This window comes from Syngnathoides biaculeatus, chromosome 3, assembly GCF_019802595.1.
Source record: "Syngnathoides biaculeatus isolate LvHL_M chromosome 3, ASM1980259v1, whole genome shotgun sequence".
NCBI classification, from domain to species: domain Eukaryota; kingdom Metazoa; phylum Chordata; class Actinopteri; order Syngnathiformes; family Syngnathidae; genus Syngnathoides; species Syngnathoides biaculeatus.
Window position 1 is genome coordinate 12,379,331 of NC_084642.1, and position 23,338 is coordinate 12,402,668.

Below are 23,338 nucleotides of genomic sequence, written 5' to 3' on the forward strand. Positions count from 1 at the left end.
CGAATTTCAAACGATGCAATGGCCGTCCTGATAATGGGATATAAAACTCCTCGCCTCATGGTGGCACTGTGACAGGGCAAGTGACAGAAGTCATTTAACAAAATTACGTCATGCGCTCCAGCCAATGAGCGTCGAGTTAGATGAAATTCGGTCCGTTTGTGTAGAATTTGAAATTTCAACGAGTCGTCAACAATCGTGGAAGAGAACCATCGCGCCAAAGTAAGTTTTCATCTTTCTGTTACTGTAGTACGAATTCCTCGAAGCGGATAGTCAAACCCGTTGCCTAACGTTACACTCCGTGTTATTTTTTTTCCCCCCTGACTTATACTAGTTTAACGACAGATTAATGTTAAAGATGTTGGGTCCCTTTTGAAATGACCGAAACCTTGTGTGAGACCCTGCAAAACACGATTAGTTGTACTAAACAAAGAGTAAATGTAGATGGCAGTGGTGCACTTATTTAGTATTTGCTCTACTATGACGTAAATAGGAAAAATAAATTAGTAAATTAAGGAGTTTTCCATGTTGTTATATATAAGTAGGGAAGAAATGTTTAAAAATGAACGAAGTTATTTATTCATTTTTTATTTTCTATTTCAGGAAAATTGATGGTCTTTGTTTTGTGTTAGACACTGAAAACCACGTTAATAAATGTGTTCATTGTAAATTGGTCTGTGGCTTTCTTTTATACTTTCTTCATTGTTTATAAGCATAGATTATACTTTGCATACAATTTTATATTGAGGTGTACTTGCGGTGACGCAAAGTTTTCTGTTCTTCTTGGGGGGTCGTAACAAAATAATTGGGAATCACTGCCTAACCGAGCTCGTGTTGGTTGTTTTGTCAGGTGAGCAACAATGAGTTGGGCGGTGGAGGAGTGGAAGGATGGACTTCCGGGAAAGGCCCTGCAGAAGATCCAGGAGATGGAAGTGCAGCTGGACAAAGTGAAAAAGGAGAGAACTCAAAAGCAGTTCCAGCTTGACTCTCTGGAGGCGGCTCTACAGAAGCAGAAACAAAAGGTCAGTGGTCAAAACGGTATCGTGGCTGGATTCGAAACTGTCAACGGGTGTAACCATGTTATTCAGCCGTTCGAAATTAGAGTGTCATGGCTGCACCTAAGATGAAAATTGCAAATTCCACTGTGGGGAAAGCTACCGGTAATTAAAAACTGTATCTTATTATTTGTTGTTGTTGTGTTGCAGGTGGACAGTGAACGCAATGAGACATCTGCTTTGAAAAGAGAGAACCAGTCCTTAGTTGAGTCGTGTGACTCTGTGGAAAAGGCTCGCCAGAAGGTTTTACATGATCTGGGGATCAAAGAGCAGCAGGTAAGTTTCAATTTCACATCTGTGACAATCGGAAATGTATACTTGCATATCTACAATGCTATTATGAACTGTTTGATCATAAATGTGAGTGTGTAAATATTTAAATATGAATCCAGTCTTGAAAAGTCCTTGTCTCTTGAGTTTGTTCAATCATCTATCCAAATATGGTAGATTTATACATTTAAATTTTACATATATGGTAGTATTGTTTGGAAAAACACAATTCATCAGCAAGAAATTCGTAGTGTAAGGGTAAATTCATCCAAATGCCAACGGGGCACGTCTAAAATACAAATGGAATTGCCATTTTTGATAACTGCTGTTGTTTTAATAAAGGTGAGATATTTGGAGGGGCAGCTTAACACTTGTAAGAAGACGATAGAGCGACTGGAGCAGGAGCTGAAGAAGTGAGTTGTGCTTTTGTACTAATTCTGATTCAAGAGAAGCTGAGGTGAATGTGCAGCACTCATTAATTATAATCAAATACTCTAATTTCAGGTATAAAACTGAGCTGGATCGTTCTCAACCTGCCAGTTCTTCGTTTTCTTCCTCCGAGCTGCAGCCATTTGTTACTCCGCAGAAGAGTTTCCCCACTCCGGTTTCAGCTTACAGACAGCAAGGTATCAAACTGCTGCAAAATTGCCCTTCCTAACTTTTTAAGCCATAATATGTATTGTTGTACCTGTGAATAAATATTTGACGTACAACTTGTATATTTGCTCCAGATAACAAACTCGAGGACCTTCAAGAGAAATACAACCAGGAAGTAGAAGAGAGAAAAAGGCTAGAAAATGAACTCAAAGTCCTGCATGTGAAAGTGAGTCAGGGTCACTGGCTGTGTTGTCCTCACAATACATTTTGCTAAACGGTCTCTTTCGCAGCTGTCAAATCAGCCTTCGGTCAGCGCGAGCCACAAAGATGTGGCCGCTCGCCAAGCTGGGTCCTCTATATTCCCGTGGCAACAGCAAGATCAGGCCCAGGCCCGCCAGTCTCAGGAAGTGAAGGAAACGGGTCTGAAGAGGCGGGGCGCGTCCCTCTGGGAATCCCACGAAAACACGCCCATTAAACCCAGCCAGCGGATGAGCTCTACCAGAACAGCCCCGAGTCCCGGTGGATCACAACAGATGGAGCAACTGAAAATCCTAAATCAAGGTACTGTTTGTACTTATAAGACATGCACTCAGAAACCACAATAGGTACGCCTCTATAAGCTTGTGACTGTACATCAGATACAACAATGATATTTTATATATATATATATATATATATATATATATATTATGATATCAGCAAAATACTAAAACCACATTTTCACAAGATTCACCCCTTAGATCAGTGGTTCCCAACCTTTTATCCCAACCCTGCCCCTCTCTGTGGGCATATGATACTGTGAAATAATCCAAATTTTTGATAAATATACCTGTAATCATTTTACATCTTTTTCTGTATCCGGCGGGGTTTTTTTTTAAATCCTAAATTGTAACGTGTGTTTTGACACCCGTCCAAGCGTGTTTCCACGTAACCCCTGCAATGTGCTCGCGCACTCCACCTCTGGTTAAGAAACGTTGCCTTATATATTCAATTAAAAAAAAAAAACATTGATCTGTAATCATCGGTCAATTAAATTGCTACAGCCTCTGATTCCTACCAACAGCAAACTTTATTAAGAGTGATTTGCTCAATCAAATTTAAAATTGACCATTGTCCATTATATTAAAGCACTTTTTTTGCCACTCATAATTCTCTACAAAACAAAATTTGCTATGTAGTATTTGAGGCCAAAAACACCCAGTACAGTGCAAGGTTATTTGTAAATGAATACAGAGAAATCTTGAAATTTTTTTGAAGTTTAATTTAAAAAAAATTAAAAAAAAAACACAAGGAATTAGTGTGCTACCTAGTTCGAAATCTGTTGCCAAAGGCCAACGGCTTGACAAAAAGAAATCGTGTACCAAGACCAGCATGTTCCTGACTCCAGTGACTTGTTTGTATTCATCAGAGCTGGCACCACAGGAATGCTGCTCTCGCTCTATCTTTCACTCTATTGATCTCTCTATCTCTGTCTATCTATCTCTACCTTGCTCTCTCTGCAAGCGCCCTCTTGTACAACAGCCAATCACTAGAGCCACCCTCATATGGTCGCCAGATCCAACATGGCTGCTATGTAGGATCGGACGTTTGTCTTACGGTGTTGGATTTAGTCATATTGTATATCTGACTGTGACCTGGAAATAGGTCAAGTCCCATTCTCTGCCTGCATTGCGCCGCAGCGCCGGTCAACAACAATAACCAACTGTGGGATTAACAGATTGTTTACAAATGTAAACTATTTTTGGACACATTGTTCAATCCTGAAAGAAAAGAAAACGAAAAAAAGTCTTTCCAAAAGCAGAGTTTTTGGATACTTCTTTAAAATGAAGTGTTTGAGTTGTAACTGCTGTATTATTGTGTTTGACCTAGAAGAGTTGTCTTTTGAGACATAAGGCCAATGTTCCCTCTAATTTTTTAAGTCTGAGCAAACACACTAAGCCCGTGAGCGCCCCCTTTGACCAACTTCAGACGTATGGACTGTGGTCGATCAGTGTCATCCATTGACGTTACATGGCTCATTAAAAGGTTCATATTACATTCCCATCAGAACAAGCAATTTTGTGTTTTTGTAAACTTACACTGAAAATGTCAACAACAAAATAATACATTACAATACAAATACATACCAAGCCAACTATGAAGTATAAATTTGAAATGTCACTTCCAACTTTGTTTCATTTTTTTTTTTCAACCGACAATGATATCCCTGTTTGTTTTTCTTGGTGTAAAACTGAATCATTACTTGCCGAATATCTTTCGCAATGCATGTTGAAAGCTGAATGATGCTCCCAAACAGTTTTAAGGTTCATGTTATGTCATGCTATATTTAAAATACAGAATTAGCTTTTTGGGCAATGTATCGTCTGTGGTTTCATCCTCAGTCATGCTGTGCCAAGGTGGAAACCATCTCATTCTGTACTTTCTACTTTGGCTTCAGACCAGACTTTTTTTTTTTTACTCCCCAAAAAAAATAAAAATAAAATAATAGATGTCGGCTGTAGTTCACTGCGCTGGATCTGTTTTCCTCTGCGCTGCGACAAGTGCACAAATGCACAGTTGCGCAGATCAGAGGGAACATTGCATATGGCATAATTTAGGCATTTGTTCATTGTTTCAGAGCTTCGTGGCCGTGTGTCAGAGCTGGAGAAGAGCATGTCCACGCACGAAAGAGAGCTTAGCAGTCAGGCCGCAAAGCTGCAGGACCTACAAGTCCAGCTGACCCAGGCCCACAAAGACCTGAATGAACGAGATCGAGACTTGGTCAAGACGAGCAACGAGCTGCGTCAAACCACTGACAGATATCAACAGCTTGAGCTCAAGGTGAGTCATAATTTCCTTTCTTTCCACTTATTTGTGTCATTTTTGTGTATGATAGCATCTAGTAGAGGAAAGTGTAGAACCTTGCGTCAAAGATCTCCGAAAGGGTGTTGCTTCTTTTTCATAGTGTTCTTCAGGAGAGCAGAAGTTGAAACAAGTTACAGAGGAGATGAGCTGTCAGAGACACAACGCTGAGATCTGCAAACGAGCCCTGGAACAGAAAGTCAAGGACCAGGAGAGAGACAGCCAGAAGGTAAAAGAAGACAGAGCCCCACAACTTGCGACCTGATATGAGGTTAAAACGTACCACCCGATCGAAACTTCAGTTCACTGTGTGTAGGAGCGAGCTCAGCTGCAAAGATCCAGTCAGGCTTTAGAACAACAGATGGAGCAGACCAGAACCAAGTTAACGCAAGAGATCCAACAGTCCAAAAAAGACAACAATATACTGCAGAGTGATTTGGAGAAGGTAACACTGCTTAAAATTCCCATTCTTGAAGTGGAACATTGCCCAACGCTCATCTCCACTTGCCGTGTTTCCAGATGTGTTCGCAGAAGTGTCGGCTTGAGAAGGAGGTGGAAGAGCACAAACAGAAGCTGCTGCGCTCGCAGCAGAGCCTCCAGGCCAGCCAGACCAAAGAGGAGGATCTCCGCAAGAAACTCGAGGTGACATTTTTGTAATCCCTGACTTTTGAGATTTCTAGTGGTTGATTATCGACTGCTTTCTTTTCCAAATGGGGTGGAATTAAACCCAATGTAATCTTTTTATTGTATTTTATTGTGTTTTTTCTTGGTTGAGGTAGCTAACTGTTTTTTTATTCTGATTTATTTTTCTCTTTCTGACTCTAGGAGCATCAACGAGAGAAGAACAGTACTTCTGTGCAGCTGGACCAGAGCAACAGACGGCTGTCACAACTGGAGTCTGAGAAGAAGACCATGGACCAGACTCTCAAACGCACCCAAGGGCTCCTGGATGACTTGAAAGGTAATATTTTAACGGTGTCTTTAAAGCCAGGATAGGTGACGGATGACCCGCAGAGCGCCCTTTTTCATCTGACCCAGCGAGCATTTACTTTATTCTGTACTGTAATATTTGGAGTATTTTTTTTTTCAATACATCTGTTAATTCCATTTAATGTATGCATTTTTTAAATAATCTACTGTAATTCCCGGCCTACAGGGCATAGCTGGTTACAAGCTTCACAGAGTCCATTTTTATGTACAGAGAATGAAAGAAAGAAAGAAAAAAATAATAATTAACAGTGCACAGTGCTAATGCTAACGCAGTGCTAACAGGGCCGGTAAAAGTCACTTCCTCGGCACATATAATCCTCATGTCTCATTCTTACGTTTTTCCGCTCGAGTGCCCCTTTGGGGCTGTTAGAAAAAATGCACAAATTAACCGCATCTCTGCATAAGCCGCAGGGTTGAAAGTGTGAAAAAAGTCACGACTTGTAGGCCGGAAATATGGTATTATTAAAAAAATATTAAACATAAATAACTGCAAAAAAGACTCATAGAAACATACAAATGAATATTTTATTGAAATGTATTATTTTAAGGTAAAATCAATACAAATTTCTATTCATGTTTATTTAAACAATTTCACATACCCATACACATTTTGGCTGTTTTGTCTTATCGCTTCCCTGAATCTCAGATCAAAGTGTTCCTTGATGACAAAATTTGGTCCTGCATTGATGTTAGTCATATTAATTTATTTTATCGCATCTCTATTGCTATTTTATTCCTCAGCAAAATGTGAACGTCAACAAGAAGAGCTGAAGAGACTTCAGTGCAAACTGGAGCAGCAGTCTCAAGCTTCGAAGACGGAACTGGAAAACCTAAAGAAGACTCTGTCTGACGCTGAGACGAAAAATGAATGGTAAACGTTGGCGGGAGAAACGAACCATCCGTTCTTACGCCTCGATTAGATGAAAGCCAATTAACCTTGTCACAATCGCACTGTAGGTCCCGGAAGGAAATGCAGACGCAAAAGCAGGATGCCCAGCAGCTGACCAACAAGTTGACAGAGGCTGTGAAAGAGAGTCAAGAGCTGAAGAAAAGTCTTGGCGCGAGTCTTGACGAATGCAAGGAGCTGACGCAAAAACATCAAGCACTGCTGGAGTGGAAGAATGAGAAAAACTCCATCATTAACGATGTAGAGGCCACACTGAAGGAACTCTCGGACAAAATCACTGAGTTGGACAAAACTCTGTGTTCACAGACTGAGGCTAACAAAGAACTGCAGGTAAATTCATCAGATAATCCTCCGACAGAATATATTAGGAAAGCGCATCAGTGTACTGTACAGTACGTGTGCGTTGTAGAAGCAGCTTAGCTGTGCAGAGGAGGATCAAGCCAGGATGTCGACACACGTTGTCAGCCTAAAGGGAGAACTCCTCATCAAGAGTACAGAGCTAGAGGCCAAGGAGCATCAGTACGTGGAGCTCCAGACTAAATCCTCTGAGGCTGTCCAGAAACACGCAAAAGATCTGGAAACTGTTGGTGCACAGGTGATCCAGCTAGAAACACAGGTGAGTTACGATGGCTTTTTCTAGTTTATCCTGTAGACTTGGTCCAGAAACGGCATCCTGGTAATAATTTGACGTGTGTAGCTCAGAGATCTTCAGTCGCAGCTGGAAAAGGAAATTGCCAGAGCGGAGCAGGCTGAGAGGAGCATCGCCCAGTTGCAAGATGAGCAGCGAGCAGCCTCCGACCTGGCGCACGCCAAAGAGCAAGCGATTGAACTCGGCCAAGCTGAAATACGCCACCTGAGAGACACCCTTGCGCAGGTCACTGCAGAGCATGAAGAGAGAAATTCAAGGTGAAATGTTTATATGCTTCCCTTTCCTATGCCTGCCTTCCAATCAGTATTGCTCTATTTCTCTATCAAAAGTCCTAATCTCTTAATGTTTGTTTTCCCCACCTTCAAGATCAAATATATAGTAATATGTATTTCAGTGTAGGGATTGGTGGTCCACTACAGCACCAAATACAGTCCATGCAGCCCAGATATGGTATTCTGTAACTTGCTTTCTTAGTTTATGGCAGGTGGTGCAAGATTATCTATGAGCGGTAAATACAGTACATAGTGCATGATAAATTGTAATATTATTTCAATCATGATGCGGCATGGTGGACCAGCTGGGAAATCATTGGCCTCAGAGTTCTGAGGCCGGGTTCGAACCCGGCCCCGCTTGCGTGGGTTTTCTCCGGGCACTCCGGTTTCCTCCCACATCCCAAAAACATGCAACATTAATTGGACACTCTAAATTGCCCCTAGGTGTGATTGTGAGTGTGGCTGTTTGTCTCGATGTGCCCTGCGATTGGCTGGCAACCAGTTCAGGGTGTACCCCGCCTCCTGCCTGTTGACAGCTGGGATAGGCTACAGCATTCCGCGCGAACCTTGTGAGGATAAGTGGCAAAAGAAAATGGATGGATGGATGGATGAATGGATTTCAATCATAAACTAGAAGCAGGGATGCACATAACTAGTGTGCAAAGACACTGAAAATATTGCAAGCACACCCAATTGGTTTGTCAGTGCCGTTTTACACACCAATTATTTTAGTTTTTTTCTTTGTTTTTTTTTTTTTTTTTTTTTGCACAGCAGTAGACGGGTGGGCTTTGCGTAAGGACGTCCTCCATGAGAACCTCTTCAAATGAAAGAATCTTGAATGAATGTTCCGAATGGAACCACTTTCTTTCCGTTTATTTGAGCTCAGCTACGGGCTTGTGGTGCACGAGAAACATCCCCGCAAACGTCACACCGTTCGCTGCAGGGTGACGGTGACTTGAGCGTATAAAGGAAGCAAACCAAATTCATAACATGGTTCATCTCTTGGATCCAGGTTATCAGAGGAGAAAGCGGCTTTGTTGAGACAATGTGAGGAAAGCATTGCAGTGAAGGCAGAGGAGACAGCGCAAATCAAGTTTCAGTTGGAGGAAACTCAGCAGGATCTCCTGCTCACGCAAAAACAGGTGTGTTTTATCAGGGTCAGACTCATTGGCACCATAAAACCTCATCGATTTGTTTTTGACAATAACAAATGATTATGACCATTAATCAGCGACCTTATGTCTTGATCTGATTTTTTTTTTTTTTTTTCCACGGGGATTCCCAAATGACTCCAAATCACCACAGATTCATTGGTAGCTCTTGTAATTTAGAGGAAAAATTATAGTAGTCTTTTGACTACACGTCATGTTTTTGCTCATTTCAGATCACCTCGATGGAGCAGTTGCTGAAGGCACAGGAGCAGTTTGGAGCAGAGCTGCAGAAACAAAGTAAGACGATGTCTGAGCGTGAGGAAGAACACAAAAGAATCGATGCGGAGAAGGTGCAAAAGCTACAACGGCTGGAGGATGAGCTGAGGGAGGCGTGCGCCCAAGTAACAGAAAAGGAGAGGCTGCTCGGAGAAGACCGGGCTCGGCTTTTCTCTCTTGAGAAACAAAATGAAGACCTGGAAAATGCTTTTCAAGAAAGGGTGAAAGAAACGGAGGTAAAGTCTTATCACATATAGATTTAAAAAAAAAAAAAATCAATTTGCTAATAAATGTAATGTTTCTCTTGTGAAGCTACTCAAAGATACACATGCTGCAAAGGTAAACAACCTGCAGGAGCAAATATCTTCTTTAGAGGATCAAATATCTGCATGCAAAGACGCAGCTGAGAAACTCCCACTTTTAAAGAGTGAGCTTGAGGTGGTCAACCGCTCACACGCCGAGCTCAAAACGCACGTGGACACCCTTCAAAGGAGTCTCTCCTCCATGACTGAAGTCAAGACCAACTTAGAGAACACGCTGACTGAGAGAGTAAATCTGGGTTCTGCTTTGGAAAAAGAAGTTGCAGATCTCAGGCAGAAAGTGGGCCGACTGTCTGAGAATCAAGCTTTGGAGGCCCAAAGTTTCTTCACCAAGGAAAAGAGCCTCCGAGAGCGCTGTGAAGCAGCGCAGAAAGCCCTGAACGCCGCCGAGGCCGAGTCGAGTAACATCCGAACACAAGTGAAAACCATGAAGGCGACTCTGTCTGCAGCCTCACAAGGTTTGGAGGAAAGAGACGCCAGCATAAAGAGTCTGAAGGAGAAGCTCAACTGCGCTGAAGCGGAACATGCCAAGACGACTGAAGTCCTGAAAGAGAAGATAGTTGCCATGAACAAAATCGAGGTTTGCTGCTTAGCATTTTTTTTTCTTTTTCTATTCCATATTCACAATCAATAAAAAAATTTATTTAATGTGATGAGTGACTTAATATATTAATTGAACCTTTTTTTAATATAAAAACTGGTAAATTCATGCAACAAACATTACAAGCCTTCTTGAAAATGTAACTTTTCAGTGAGACAGATAAGGACAAAGCGGAGCAAATGTGCACTGCTCTTAGTTTACTGAAAAGATGGATAAATGAAACACCACCCATTATCATGCTGGAAATTACAAACATATTAAACCCATTCATGGGGAGGGTGGTAATTTTTTGCCTTATTGAGATAAAAGTCTCCTTACAGGCCACAATCAAGGAAATGACACTTCTTTTTCGTTTAACGCATAAAACAAAGTTAAAAAAAGATGTACCCTCTCGCGGGCAGCGTCCCAAAACTGGGACGGGTATGTTATCACTTCTGTGATGTGGTACATACTACAGATATGTTTATTAATTCATTCTTATTCTAGAATGACACTTACGCATTAATAATACTGATGGATTAGCATTCTGAAGACAAACTTGGTTGCATACTGACCTTTCTCCCTTTCTGCTCTTGGAAAACGCTCCATGTATACTTGAGGCAGCCATGTTGGGTCAGGAAGCAAAGGGAAATAACTCAGTGCTAACTTTGACCGATGAGTTATCCTCTCCTGATACCAAGTTATGGCTTCAGATTAAAGAACTTAAATATTTGTATAGACTGAAGGATATAATGGGTGAAAATCATGATGTCCCAAAAATGTGACGCTGCCCACGAATGGGTTTTAATGCACATTGTTGATTACCTCTCTGGTGGTGTCAAAGTTTTTTTTTTTTTTTTTTCCCCATAAAGGTGCAGCTCGAAATGCTTCAGATGGATCTGGAGGACAACGAGACCACTGTCAACTCTTATGAAAATCAAATAGAGGCTCTAAAAGAAACCATCCAGTCACTGGAATCTGAGTTAGCTCAGAACCAAAGTCAGATGTCTGACATGCTGGTCCGACTCGAGAACAGGAAAGCCCAGGTAGACATGTAAAGAGTGATCGGTCATTTTGCCTGTGAATTGTGATGATTCTTTTTCTGCAGCAATTAGTTAACATTTAAAAACAAAATTTTGGGTGAAAAATACGAATGAATTATTTTCAATTTTCTTAGGTCTCTGTTTTGGAAGCACGGTTGGATGAGGTCCAGTGTCAGAACTCCATGCTGGAGACAAAGTATGCGACAGCCACAGAGGAACTGATGGAGAGGAGCTGTGAAATAACTCGCCTGGAGGGGGATGCTGTCAAATGTACTCGATTAGAAGAGGAAGTTGCTACGTTGATGGCTAAAGTTGCTTCCCTCAACCAGATAATCCGAGACAAAGATGATGATGACAAAGCGTCACTTCAAGAGAAAAATAACATTGAGGCAACTCTGAAGAAATTAGTCGATGACCAACAGGAATTAAAATCGGACATGAGTGAGCTGACTGTTCAGAAGCAGCAGTTGGAAAGCAGGCTTGACATGTTAGCTGAGGAGAACGAACACCTGCAGGCCAGAGTGAAAGTTTTAACTGAGGAGAAGCAGCAAGCAGAAGCACTGACAAAACAATTGACCGCAGGGAAAGAAAACACAGAGTCAACAGTGAAGGAGCTCACCGAAGAGAGAGCCCAGCTGCTCGCCACTCTTGGTCTTCTCAGGGAAAAGGAATCTCAGATTGGGGTTCAACTCGGTGATCTGGCAAAAAAGCTGAATCAAGCACTGGAGGACAAACTTCAGCTGGAGGAAACCAATACTCGCCTGATGGAAAAGAACGCGGCTCTGCAATCCTGTGAAGCCCAGCTAATGGAGGAAAGGCAGCGATTCCAAGCGAGCGTAAAGACGCATGACAGCGAGGTGGCTTCGCTGAGGGAGGAGAAGGAATGCATCAAAAACCTCCTTGGGTCCTCTGAACAGGAGCGTCACAGGATGAAGGATCAGCTTGAGATGACAGAAAAGAGAATGGAGGAAGAGAAACTAGCCAGGTACTCTTTCGGTTTTCCTCTTCCACTCTTTAACTACCGTAATTGAATTCTAGCTCTTTGCACCAGCACTCTGCTGGTTTCTTTTTGTTGGCCTGTTGAGTTTTTTTTTCTCTCCCATCCATTTTCCGTAGTACAGAGCAGGACAAACACATTAGGCCCCGCCTCATCAAGGCACATATAACACACACACTGGAATGTGTGCAGTATTTTCTAAACATTTGTTTGTTTTCATCTTCATATATGTTAACATGTTTAAAAAGTGCGGATGTGTCTAAAGCACAGAGAAGGGGTGATGACTACCTTAAAAAAAACAACATGGCAGATTTTTAACTAATGCACGCGGGTCTGGATTGCGGAACGTATCTCCCGCAATAGGTGGGGGTTCACTCTATCGGTGTTTCTGCCATTTTGTTGATGTGCTGTTAAATGACTGGTGCGACTTGACTGTGTCTCAGGAACCAGCAATTTGAAACGGAGCAGGCCGAACTGCATCAGAAGTTGTCGTGCTTACAACAAGAGCTGAGCGAGTTCAAGCACCGGTATGACTCGCTGCTGGAGCAGGTCGGCCAGCAGCAGCTCCTCATAGAGCAGCTCTCAAAACTCCAGGACCGACGCAGCCCCCAAGAAAAATGGAGTTCCGCAGAGCCCGGAAAGGCAGCCATCAGCGGTGAGCGCAGACTTGAATTACTGTGACTTGTACATGACAAAAGCGGTTTGATTGAACCTTAGTGTCTGCTGTGTGGGACTGATTTATCTGTAATGGTGATTCCAGAAGAGGCAGCAAGCCACGTTTATGCTGAACCCACCGAGGAACCAGCATTAGACTCCTTGCCGGTAAATGAGCCCAAATCACAGGAAGTATCGATCCAGCCTGATGAGAGCCTCAGGTATGGTGACAGTTCGGCTTGTCATTAAAGCACAATTATCGGGAGAAATGCGGCTCATCTTCCTCGAATCTTATAGTGAAACAGAACCTGTCCTCAAGCCGGAAGTAATCGAGGAAAACATGGACCAAGATAGAGACGCTTGTGTCGAAGATGGACGTGAAATGCAGGCTATTGAGAAGCAGCAATTTGGTCACGATCAGGTATGAAATAATTGTTTTGTTGAGTTTTCCTTCGACCAGATTCCTCACAAATGATTATTTTTAGTGCTTTTCCCGAATAGGATCTGATTGAGTGAACAAATTGACTTTGGCTGTGAATTTTGAAACCTGCTTGCAGGTTCCTGATGAGAACCTTCACTTGGGCGTCCTTGAAAATGAAGCCGCTACATGTGAAGCGTCACGATGTTCCTCCTCTGCAGAGGAGACTAGGGAGCTACACTCTTTAAGTGAGTAACGGAGCACACGTTTTCTTTTTACATTTTCTGGACAATGTCTGACATTATAGATTATTCCACTTGTTTATTCAAAAAGTTGAATAACTCACGTTGACCTTTTGTTTTGGCCGAGACAGAACTTTTGCAGTTAAAACATGGCCATGAAAACCTCTCAAATCGGGAAGAGGAAATCCGTTCCCTGCTCTCAGAGGTTGACCTGCTCACCTCGGACCTTGGACTGAGGAAGGAGCTGACCTCTGACCTCCAAGTGCAAGTTCAAAACTTGGAGCTGAAAGTTGATGCAGCAGAAGAAGCAGCACGTTGTGCAGCTGATAAGATAGACAAAGTTCTGAAGGAGAACAATAGCTTCTCTGATCAGGTGGGTTCGAGTCTCATTTCCTAGTGTGTATGTATAGAATTTATTAAATTGTGATGCCAACGCTGTATATTTGAATTTAGTTGTCTCAGCTGTCAGAGGACAAAGAAGCATTAACCCTGCAGCTCCAAACGGCTAAATGCCAGCTAACTGATGTTATGGAGATGGTGGAGGGACTGGAAATGGCTAAAGGTAAATATACAGTTAAATTCTGAGTGTGTGTGTATATGCATGTGAAATTGTAACATTGCCAATTATTTGTAGTTGTATAACTCATGAACAAGCATCTGCGAATATGAACAGCGGCTTGAGTTCGATATTACCGTTTTGCCGCGCAGGCGGATGGGACGAAAAATTCCTCCAACAGGAGAGCGAGCTGAAGAGGGTTCGCTCCGAGAAGGCCAACCTGGAGCAGCACATCCTCGGCATGGAGTGTGAGCTGGAGGCCTTGCAGGAGGAGCGAAGCAAGCTGGGGGACGAGCTGGAAACACAGAGGAGGATGTGCTCGGGCTTGGAGCAGCAGATAGAAACGCTCTCTGCTGAGGTGAGCACTCATTCTCGATGTTCTATGTCAGCCCAAATCATTACAATGTGTATTGTTCGGCATTGGCAAATTTACCCAATTGAGTTTTTTCCTTGTATTCGTTTTGCACGTTTTTTTGTGCTTAGGTTTAAGCAAAAAGTGTTATTTTGTCACAATTTTGTGGCATTTTGTTACCAGGGAACCACATTGAAGGGAGATGAGTACCTTCATGTGATTCTTTTCTGCCATCTTGTCATCTTTAGGCAACATTTGCTGCAAGGCTCGGTCTGTATCCTCTGCCAATAGTGGCTGTTAACTGTACCGAAGTGTGTGTCTTTTTGCTTTAAAAAAAATGTTTGCCCTTGAAAGCGGTGTCATTTCGGAGTCAGTTGTTTTTCAAATTGAAAAGAAAATGTACGAATACCGCATGTCCCCCCCAAAATAGGTTTTCTGTACTTTCAGCCTAAAATTGGACACATTCTTGACGTCACACACATTCTGATTTAGAAGATGGGCGCCATCTTGGTTTGGTGAATTAACTTAAACCCACATACTAACCAGGAATTATTTCAGAAAGGCGTATGAATGGGGGCGCAATGCTATGTTATCGTTTGCTCAAATGGGCGTTGTAACGCGTCTTTCTTTCGACTGCCAGCTGTGATCAAGAGCCAATGCGAGAAAACGGAGCAGTTAGCAACCAAACGGCAACAACTGTGGCTGTCTCGTATTAGCAGACCTGATCTAGCAGCCAACCACAATACTCGTGTGTGAATGCAATGCATGTCTTCAAACTCTGTATTTTCTGCTTCATTATAATAAGTTTGCACAAATGAGTTAATGCACCGCTAGCTGTTTTCGTGAGTCGAGTTAAAAATGTAGCCGTGGATGTGGGGAAAAAGTGCGGGCTCCACTTGGGACTCGTCTCGGTCGAAACTCTCTCTCTCTCCCTCTCGGTAACAAAAACAAAAATAATAATCTACACCTCTTTTGTTGGTATAATGAACATAATTTTACACAACGCTGACTGTAATCATTCAGTACATATTTAAATTGCATTGTGCGGTAAACTAACGTTAGCAGTGTGGAGACACGGGTTGCTTACAATGGATACCGCCGCATGACGAACCCAGCCATTGATGAATTGGTTGTAGGCCTCCAGACCTTTGTCATTCTTTAGTTTGTCCACGGTATAAGTGCTTGTCGAGAAGAGGAGATAGTTGCCGATGTCTGGATAGGTTACCGACACCTACATTTGTGTGCTCCATTTGTGTTTCTCCAAGGCATATCGGTCGATATTGTCGATCAAAGGACACTTTTTGTTGTCATGGTTTCTTGAAACAACATCTAATGAGCACCGATAACTTTCCAAAGGCTTTTTAAACATCATGCTTCACTTTTAACAGCTGTACAAACATTTGTGTAACTCCGGTCTATATGGAAATAGCATTAGAGTGAACAGCACGTCAGTAGAGTGAACCCATCCAACACGGCCAAATACCCCGGATGTAGTCACGTGGTTGAAAACAGTCTATACTGTAACTCATTTACAGTGGATGTGCATAGCAAATGATACTTTTCCTCCTCAGACAACCCACCTGAGATCTGAGTTGGTTTCCTGCACTGAGGAACAAGAGGAGCTGAGCCAGGCTGCAGGTCAATGGCGAGAGAAGGTCAACGGCCTAGAGAAGACCAACTGTGACACCAGGGCTTTAATTTCCATCCTGGAGGAGGACATCAGAGCAGGGAGGAGGGAGAATGAAGCCCTGCAAGTCAGCATGGACAAGATGAAGACAGAGAGGCAACAGGTATACCACGCTGCTATTGTTTTTAATAAGCACGTTCGAATCAAAACAAATGTGTTATTTTCCTCCACACATTTTGACAATCATGCTTTGTGTGATACATGCTTTCTGCCTCAAGCTTTTGGAGCAGATGAACGTGTTGGAGGAAACCATGTGTCATCAGAGTGGCGAGAAGGAACAACTGCTTGGGCAGCTTGAAAAAATTAAAGACGATAACACGTCTGCCAATCAAAGCACAGAGACCATGTTCAGCAAAATCCAAGTGAGTAAAAAGAGCGACGAGAGCATGTCCGTAAATATCGGCTTTTAAAAGGATAGTGGAATCCCCCTGCTGTTCCTTTGGCCAGGCTCTGGAGGGAGAAGTGCGACAGCTGACGCAGTCTTTGGAGTCTTCCCTACTGGAAAAGGGAGAAATCGCCTCTCGTCTGAATTCCACACAAGAGGAAGTCCAGCAGATGCGGCGCGGCATTGAAAAGCTGCGCGTCCGCATCGAATCCGACGAGAGGAAGAAGCAGCAGATGTCCGAACTCCTCAAAGGTAACCCACCCTCATCTTTTGCAGCGCCGTCAAATTTCCCGGTCTTGTTAGTAACCTGACCAGGACTGCGTGTGTCGGCAGCTGCTCAGAGAAAATCTGACTCGCTGCAAGACCGCATTGATGCTCTGCAGCGAGAGAAGGAAGATGTAGAGCAAGACCTCGAGGAAGCTGCCCTTCAGGTACACGCTAACAGTTTACACGTCTCTGATTCTAAAATGCTTAAAGACAAACAATGAAACGGACCGTTGTAACACTCTGCGATTTGCCATCTGATACAGGCGGAGACCACAAAATCTGAGCTGGAGGAGGAAAGGACAAAGGTACGAGGTTGAGGTTCAGGTTGAGCCCGTTTGATTCTGATGTACTGTTTACTAAACAAAGCAACATACACTCATCAGCACCACATGAGATCAATGAGATCCTACACAATTAACCGACCAAGCGTCTTTTGGGGATGTGGGAAGAAACCCGAGCAGACAAAGAAGACTTGTGACGGGGGGGGTTGAACCCTGGTCCTCAAAACTGTGACACAGATGTGCGAACCAGTTGTCCCAGCATGCCTCTGCAGTTATACACTGCTGCAAATACCGTAATTTCTAAAAAATAATGCGCATATTTTTCCCAAAATATTTTTTAAAAAAAAGTTAATAGAGTGCATTACACTGTATTTAGGTATGGATGAAAAATAAAATCACTTTGTATAGTTGTTTAAAGGTACATAGAGTGGTTTAAAAAGGTATGTATATAAATTTCTATATGATATTCGATGTCTTATGTTGCCCATTTATATTTATTACGGTAACTTTTAAAAGAAATGTGCCATCACTCGTGCCGATGACGCCGCCAAAATGGAAGTCGCGCCAGTCTGAAACAACGATAGCTTGCCTGAATGCCTTCAGGTGGGTATAAAAACAACGTGAGATCAAACTAAGTAATACGAGCATCATGGGCACATTTAAAAAAAAAAAAAAAAAAAAAAAACAGCCGTGTTTGTTTGTTTTTTTTGTTTTTTTTTTTTCCCCCTAATGTGCCCATTACCCTCGTTTTACGTAGTTTGAGCTCACGTGATTTTGATAGCCACCTGGCGCCATAGCGAAACCTGTGTTTCCCCACAAACGCCATGGATATTTTGAGCATATGGGTAGCAGCAATTTTTTTTTTTTTTTTTTTTTTTTTTTTTTTAAGGTCAACTTTAGGGGTGCACATTATACTTCAGTACACATTATACTGAAGAGATTACAGTACATCAGTATTTTTCCATTTAGCATCAGATGATCCATCTGATCTTTTCACTGCAAATGCTTGATGCAACACCTTACAAAAAGTACACTGGATCTTCAAATTATATTCAAATAGAGGTAAAAGTAATGGTAATTTTTTGCATAGACTGCAAATAAAGTTTTGGTCAATACTGTAAAATTCTTCCCAAGTTCTGTTCTTTTCTGGCCCCCAGGTAGAGGAAGAGAAGAGAGGACTTAACGAGGAGCTCTTGAAGCTTTCTGGCACTCTGGACATCCTGAGATCTGAGAAGGAGCAACTGGAGCGAGAGCTGCAAAAGAAAAGAGTAGAACTGGAGGAGCTGAAGGCTGCCAAGGAGGAGCTGGAGAGGGAGCTGGACAGAGCGCAGAGAGAGCGAAGAGAAGAGCAGGAAAGGCAGAGGTGCAGGGTGGAGGAGTTGGAGAGGGGGGCGAGGGCGCAAGTCGAGAAGCGAGTAGACGACCTCCGAGCGCAGCTTGAAGCAGCTCATCGGCGAGAGCTGTCCTTCCAAGAAAAGAGTGCAGAAATGCAGAGGGAACGACAGAGAATGGAGGAGCTGGAGGAAGAGAAACAACATCTTCAGAAGTTGCTGGAGACGTGGAAGATGGATGGAGAGCAGTGGGAAGGGCAGAAAAAGAATCTGATGGCTCGCATTGAGAGCTTGGAAGAAGACGTTTTAAAAGCCAGAGAGGCAGATGACAAGGAACACCTCGAAGGAGAAAACAAACGACTTCAGCAAGAAAAAGAGAGACTCGAGCAGGAGAACGAGACTCTCCGTTCAAGCGAGGAGAAGCAAATTGCACTGAAGCAGGAGAGAGATAGAATAGAGGAGGACAGGCAGAGGCTGGAGGAAGAGACAGAGAAGCTTCGGACAGCCATGTCGTTGCTGGAAGAAGAGAAGAACAGTTTGTCCTCTCGTCTTTCTCTGCTGGGACAAGAGAATCAGAGACTTGAGGAAGACGAGGCGAAACTGTCACAGGAGCAACAGAGTCTTCGGTCCACAGTTGCCTCCTTGGAGGAGAAGCTGGAAACTCAGCAGCGCTCTGTCTCAAAGCTCAACGAGCAGGTATGGACGCCTGGCACCACCCACCCAAGTATGGAATAATAGATGGCTGGATAAAAATGCACACTTACACGTACAGTAAAGTAAGTATTAATCGCTGGGTCGAATACCTTCATCAATCTGCTTGTTTTCGTCCAGGTGTCTGAGCTGTCGTCTCGTGTTGCTCGCGTGTCCAAAGAGAGAGACGCCGCCTCCAGCAAGTTGAGCCTTTGCATGAAGACCTGCAAACAGCTGGAGCAAGAGAAGCAGCTCATACTTAGCGGATCAGGTTTGTTCACCCGACACTCCTCCAGTCTGGCTGCAAATCAACTACTGTACAGTTCATCCCTTTTTCAAGGTGGGGGTTCCATTCTAGACCCACCTGTAATATGTGAAAATCTGCAATGCTGTATGAGAAACATATATTGTAGTTTTACCCCTCCTGCCCTTTTTTTTTTTTTTTTTTTTTTTTATAAACGATTACAGACTTGTGATACTGCTGCAAATAAGTATTTGAACACCTAAGAAAACCAATGTTAATATTTGGTACAGTAGTCCTTGTTTGCAATCACAGAGGTCAAATATTTCCTGTGGTTGTTCACCAGATTTGCACACACTGCAGGAGAGATTTTGGCCCACTCCTCCACGCAGATCTTCTCTAGATCAGACAGGTTTCTGGGCTGTCGCTGAGAAACACGGAGTTTCAGATCCCTCCAAAGACTTTCTATTACGTTTAGGTCTCGAGACTGGCGAGGCCACGCCTGAACCTTGATATCCTTCTTAGGGAGCCACTCCTTGGTTTTCATTGGTGTGGGCTTCGGGTCATTGTCATGTTGAAAGACCCAGCCTTGACCCATCTTCAATGAGGGAAAGAGGTTGTTCCCCAAAATCTCACAATACATTGCCGCGGTCTTCCTCTCCTTAATACAGTCGTCCTGTCCCATATGCAGAAAAACACCCCCAAAGAATGATGCTACCATCTCCATGCTTCACAGGAGGGATGGCGTTCTTGGGATGGAACTCATCATTCGTCTTCCTCCAAACACGGTTTGTGGAATTATGACCAAAAAGTTCAATTTTGGTCTCATCTGACCACAAAAAATTCTCCCATGACTCCTCTGTATCATCCTAATGCTCATTGGCAAACTTAAGACGGGCCTTGACGTGCTGGTTTAAGCCGGGGAACCTTCCGTGCCATGCATGATTTCAAACCATGACGTCTTAGTGTATTACAAACAGTCACCTTGAAAAAACATTGGTCCCAGCTCTTTTCAGATCATTGACCAAGTTCTGTCACGTAGTCCTGGGCTGATACCTCACCTTTCTAAGGGTCATTGAGACCCCACAAAGTGATATCTTGCATGGGGCTCCACCCCGATTGAGATTGAGCGTCATATTTAGCTTCTTCCATTTTCTAATGATTGCTCCAACAGTGGACCTTTTTTCACCAAGCTGCTTGGCAATTTCTCCGTAGCCCTTTTCAGCCGTATGAAGTTGTACAATTTTTGTCTCTGTTGTCTTTGGACATCTCTTTGGTCTTGGCCATGTTACAAGTTTGAGTCTTACTGATTGTTCGGGGTGTGGACAGGTGTCTTTATGCAGCTAACGACCTCACACAGGTGCATCTGATTCAGGATAATACATGGAGTGGACTTGGACTTGTAAAGGCGGACTAACAGGTCTTGGAGGGTCAGAATTCTAGCTGATAGACAGGTGTTCAAATACTTAGTTGCACACAAATAAATTGATAAAAAAATCATACATTGTGATTTCTGGATTTTTCTTTGCACCTACGATGAAAATTTCAGACCCCTCCACGATTTCCAAGTGGAAGAACTTGCAATATAGCTGTGTTCAAATACTTATTTTCTTCACTGTACATGAAATGATGTATTTGAACTCACAACAAGTTTAAGCATAAAATGTATGGAAAATACTGAACAGCATTAAGTACTGTGTGCTGTGAATACCCCTAGATGGCAGCAATTTCCAAGATATGAAGTTCTTCAGCTGGTTATGTTGGAGTGGAAATAAAGTGTTTTCAATACAGTGGGTTCGGGACCTTTGTCTAAAACCCGCTACACACGGACTGGACCCCAATTGTGCAATATTAATGATCGCTATCAACTGCAGATTTCTGCGACAAACGCGTTCCACTCAAAAAATACAATTCAAATAGGGACCCCCTTTTCCCCCCCAGATGGAGTGCACAGTGAGGCGGCGCAGGTGGAGGTTACACAGCTGCAGAGTCGAGCTGCGGAGAGGAAAAAGGAGATAGAGGAGCTGATGTCGTGCCTTAAAGAGGCGAGAGCGGAGCGTGAGGAAAAAGCTAAAGAGGTGGAGGAGCTCAAGGCCGCCCTGGAAACAGGCAGCAGAGCTCTGGAACAGGCGAAAGGTGACGTGAAAGAAGTGGAACAGCTTTTGGAGGAGAAGACAAAGGAGGCAGACGATACCATGAAAAAATACTGCAGCTCGATGTTGGAAATGCACAAGTTGGAGGAGGCCAACGAAATGCTGACAGCGAGGGTCGAGTACTTAACGGCGAGCAAACCCACCGACAACGATGGCATCATCCACTCCGGCGCCGCCGAAGGCCGCAGACGCTCAGCGAGGTCCTCTGCCAAGTGTCTGGATGACAAAACTGAAAACACGGCTCCTTCTACGCCTCAGAGGTTGCCGCAGGGCAACGGAAAGAGGGGTCACAAACTTATGACCGACAAGGACAGCGCTCAGGAAGCTCTTCACAACCTCACGAAGAAGATCAGAGCCAACGCTGCGACCACACCCCAACCAAGAAATGAGCGGGAGGATGAATTCAGGCCTGAGGGACTTCCAGAGTTGGTACAGAGAGGTATGGATCCATTTTTTTTATTTTTTTTTTTTGCCATTAAAAAAAAGATCACTTTGCAGTATAGCGCGTCAATGTCGTGGAGTCATCCTTTGCTTCTGCCAGGCTTTGCCGACATCCCCCTGGGGGAGGCCAGCCCCTTCATCATGAGGAGGACCACTGTGAAGCGCTGCAGCCCTCGACTGGCTGCCAGACGCACGTCGGACAGCAAGGTGAGCAATAACTCAACACGCACGCAATCCTCAAGTAAGCGTTTTCGTATCGTTTGCTGTACGATAACCAACATTCACAGTCAATCGGGCTGAACATTTCCAAAGATGTTTGGAAACTTTTGATCTGGAGCACGTGCAACTCTACACGGGACAAGAAATACAGCTGGGGGGGCGTCGACTTTATCTTTCGTAAGAGAGGTGGGCCAGTCGGGCCGCGCAGTTTGTGTTTGAGTCAAGTTTATTTAAATACCCCCAAAATAGTCGAAAGGGCTTCACAGGTCCATGTTTTGGGGCAAAAAAAGGAGGAAACTTTGAGATAGGATCACCAATGGAGGGGTCCCCCCCCCTTCCAGGATGTTGGGTGGGCAACATTAATCACATGAAATAACGCTACGCAACGTTTGTTTGAACAGCAAGAGAGTCCATTTGAGTCAAGTTCTGCTTACTAGCTCATCAACTCAACTGAAGATCATGCTATGTCCTAATGTTTCACTTAAAAATGTCCACCCTACTTTTCTCTCTCCTATTAATGTAATTTTTTGTCATCTTTTTGTCCCCCAGGTATTGTTCCCTTTACTGCAGCAGAGTCCGTCCTCTCCTGCCAAGTACGAGGCAGCCGCCGCTCCTCATATGGAGACGTCGCCAGAACAAGAAGAAAACTGTCGAGTTCAGTAAGAAGAAAAAAAAAAAATTCTTTTTACACTCCACTTTTTAAATTGTTTTCAACACTTAGTTTATCCACATTAACAGTTCTTAATTTTATTTCAGAATTTTAGTGATAGGTCATATGGAAACAGCATTATGGACACAAAATGCTTGATTTGCAAGACATTTCAAAAGTGTTCCTTCGTGTTTGTGTACTCACATACGGCTGATGTTTTTCTTCCGCTTACATTGTTACACTGTCACGTGCTTTGTACATTTCATTATCGAGTCGACTGTGATCTTAGCCTGTGTTCCTTCTTTGTACAGTTTAGACGAGTGTTTCCAATTAATTCTTGGTACAGTATGGCAGCTACCTTTTCTGTGCTTGCACTGCTTCACCTTTTATAGTCTGGTAACATCCAAACGTGTTTCTCTAATCATAGAAGAATTATTTAGCACAATTTGATGTAAACTTGAAAGCTGCTTTTTGTTCATGTCCAGGTCTTTGAGGTTAGTGATCATTGTAAATACTTTTTTTTTTTTATTAAATTTGTCCAAACAGCCCATTATGTATGGTCTCTCTGTCTTGAACAAATCCTTCCATTTGAATCATGTTTTTATCATAATTGTGATTTAGCATGACAAATTAGGAACGGGAATCTGGTGGCATGATTCCATGCGAGTCACCACAAAGTCAGCACTTGACCAAACAGTTGAGCGTCAACGTGTGACATCCACATTCAGTACCGCAGTCGGGCGTGCTGTCAAAGATAACTTTTTCATCTTTTTTTTTGTGATTTGTCATCCTTGCGGTGTCAGCCACAGAGCAGAACTTTTCCTTTT

General features: G+C 43.2%; 1 protein-coding gene across 1 annotated transcript; it reads left to right on the forward strand.

Moving 5' to 3' along the window:
- cenpf (centromere protein F) lies at positions 1 to 23,338 on the forward strand. The gene is made up of 38 exons (XM_061814416.1): positions 1 to 219; positions 848 to 1,019; positions 1,203 to 1,328; positions 1,665 to 1,735; positions 1,827 to 1,948; positions 2,054 to 2,145; positions 2,210 to 2,480; positions 4,537 to 4,739; positions 4,864 to 4,989; positions 5,077 to 5,205; positions 5,280 to 5,402; positions 5,586 to 5,721; positions 6,492 to 6,621; positions 6,708 to 6,987; positions 7,067 to 7,273; positions 7,355 to 7,563; positions 8,591 to 8,720; positions 8,963 to 9,241; positions 9,318 to 9,905; positions 10,778 to 10,951; positions 11,083 to 11,933; positions 12,389 to 12,600; positions 12,706 to 12,820; positions 12,897 to 13,020; positions 13,157 to 13,265; positions 13,391 to 13,632; positions 13,713 to 13,821; positions 13,968 to 14,173; positions 15,739 to 15,957; positions 16,073 to 16,216; positions 16,302 to 16,491; positions 16,573 to 16,670; positions 16,770 to 16,811; positions 17,945 to 18,814; positions 18,950 to 19,079; positions 20,991 to 21,641; positions 21,744 to 21,850; positions 22,412 to 23,338. The coding sequence occupies exons 2-38, from the start codon at positions 858 to 860 to the stop codon at positions 22,523 to 22,525; spliced, it is 8,091 nt and encodes a 2,696-aa protein (XP_061670400.1). The 5' UTR covers positions 1 to 219; positions 848 to 857; the 3' UTR covers positions 22,526 to 23,338.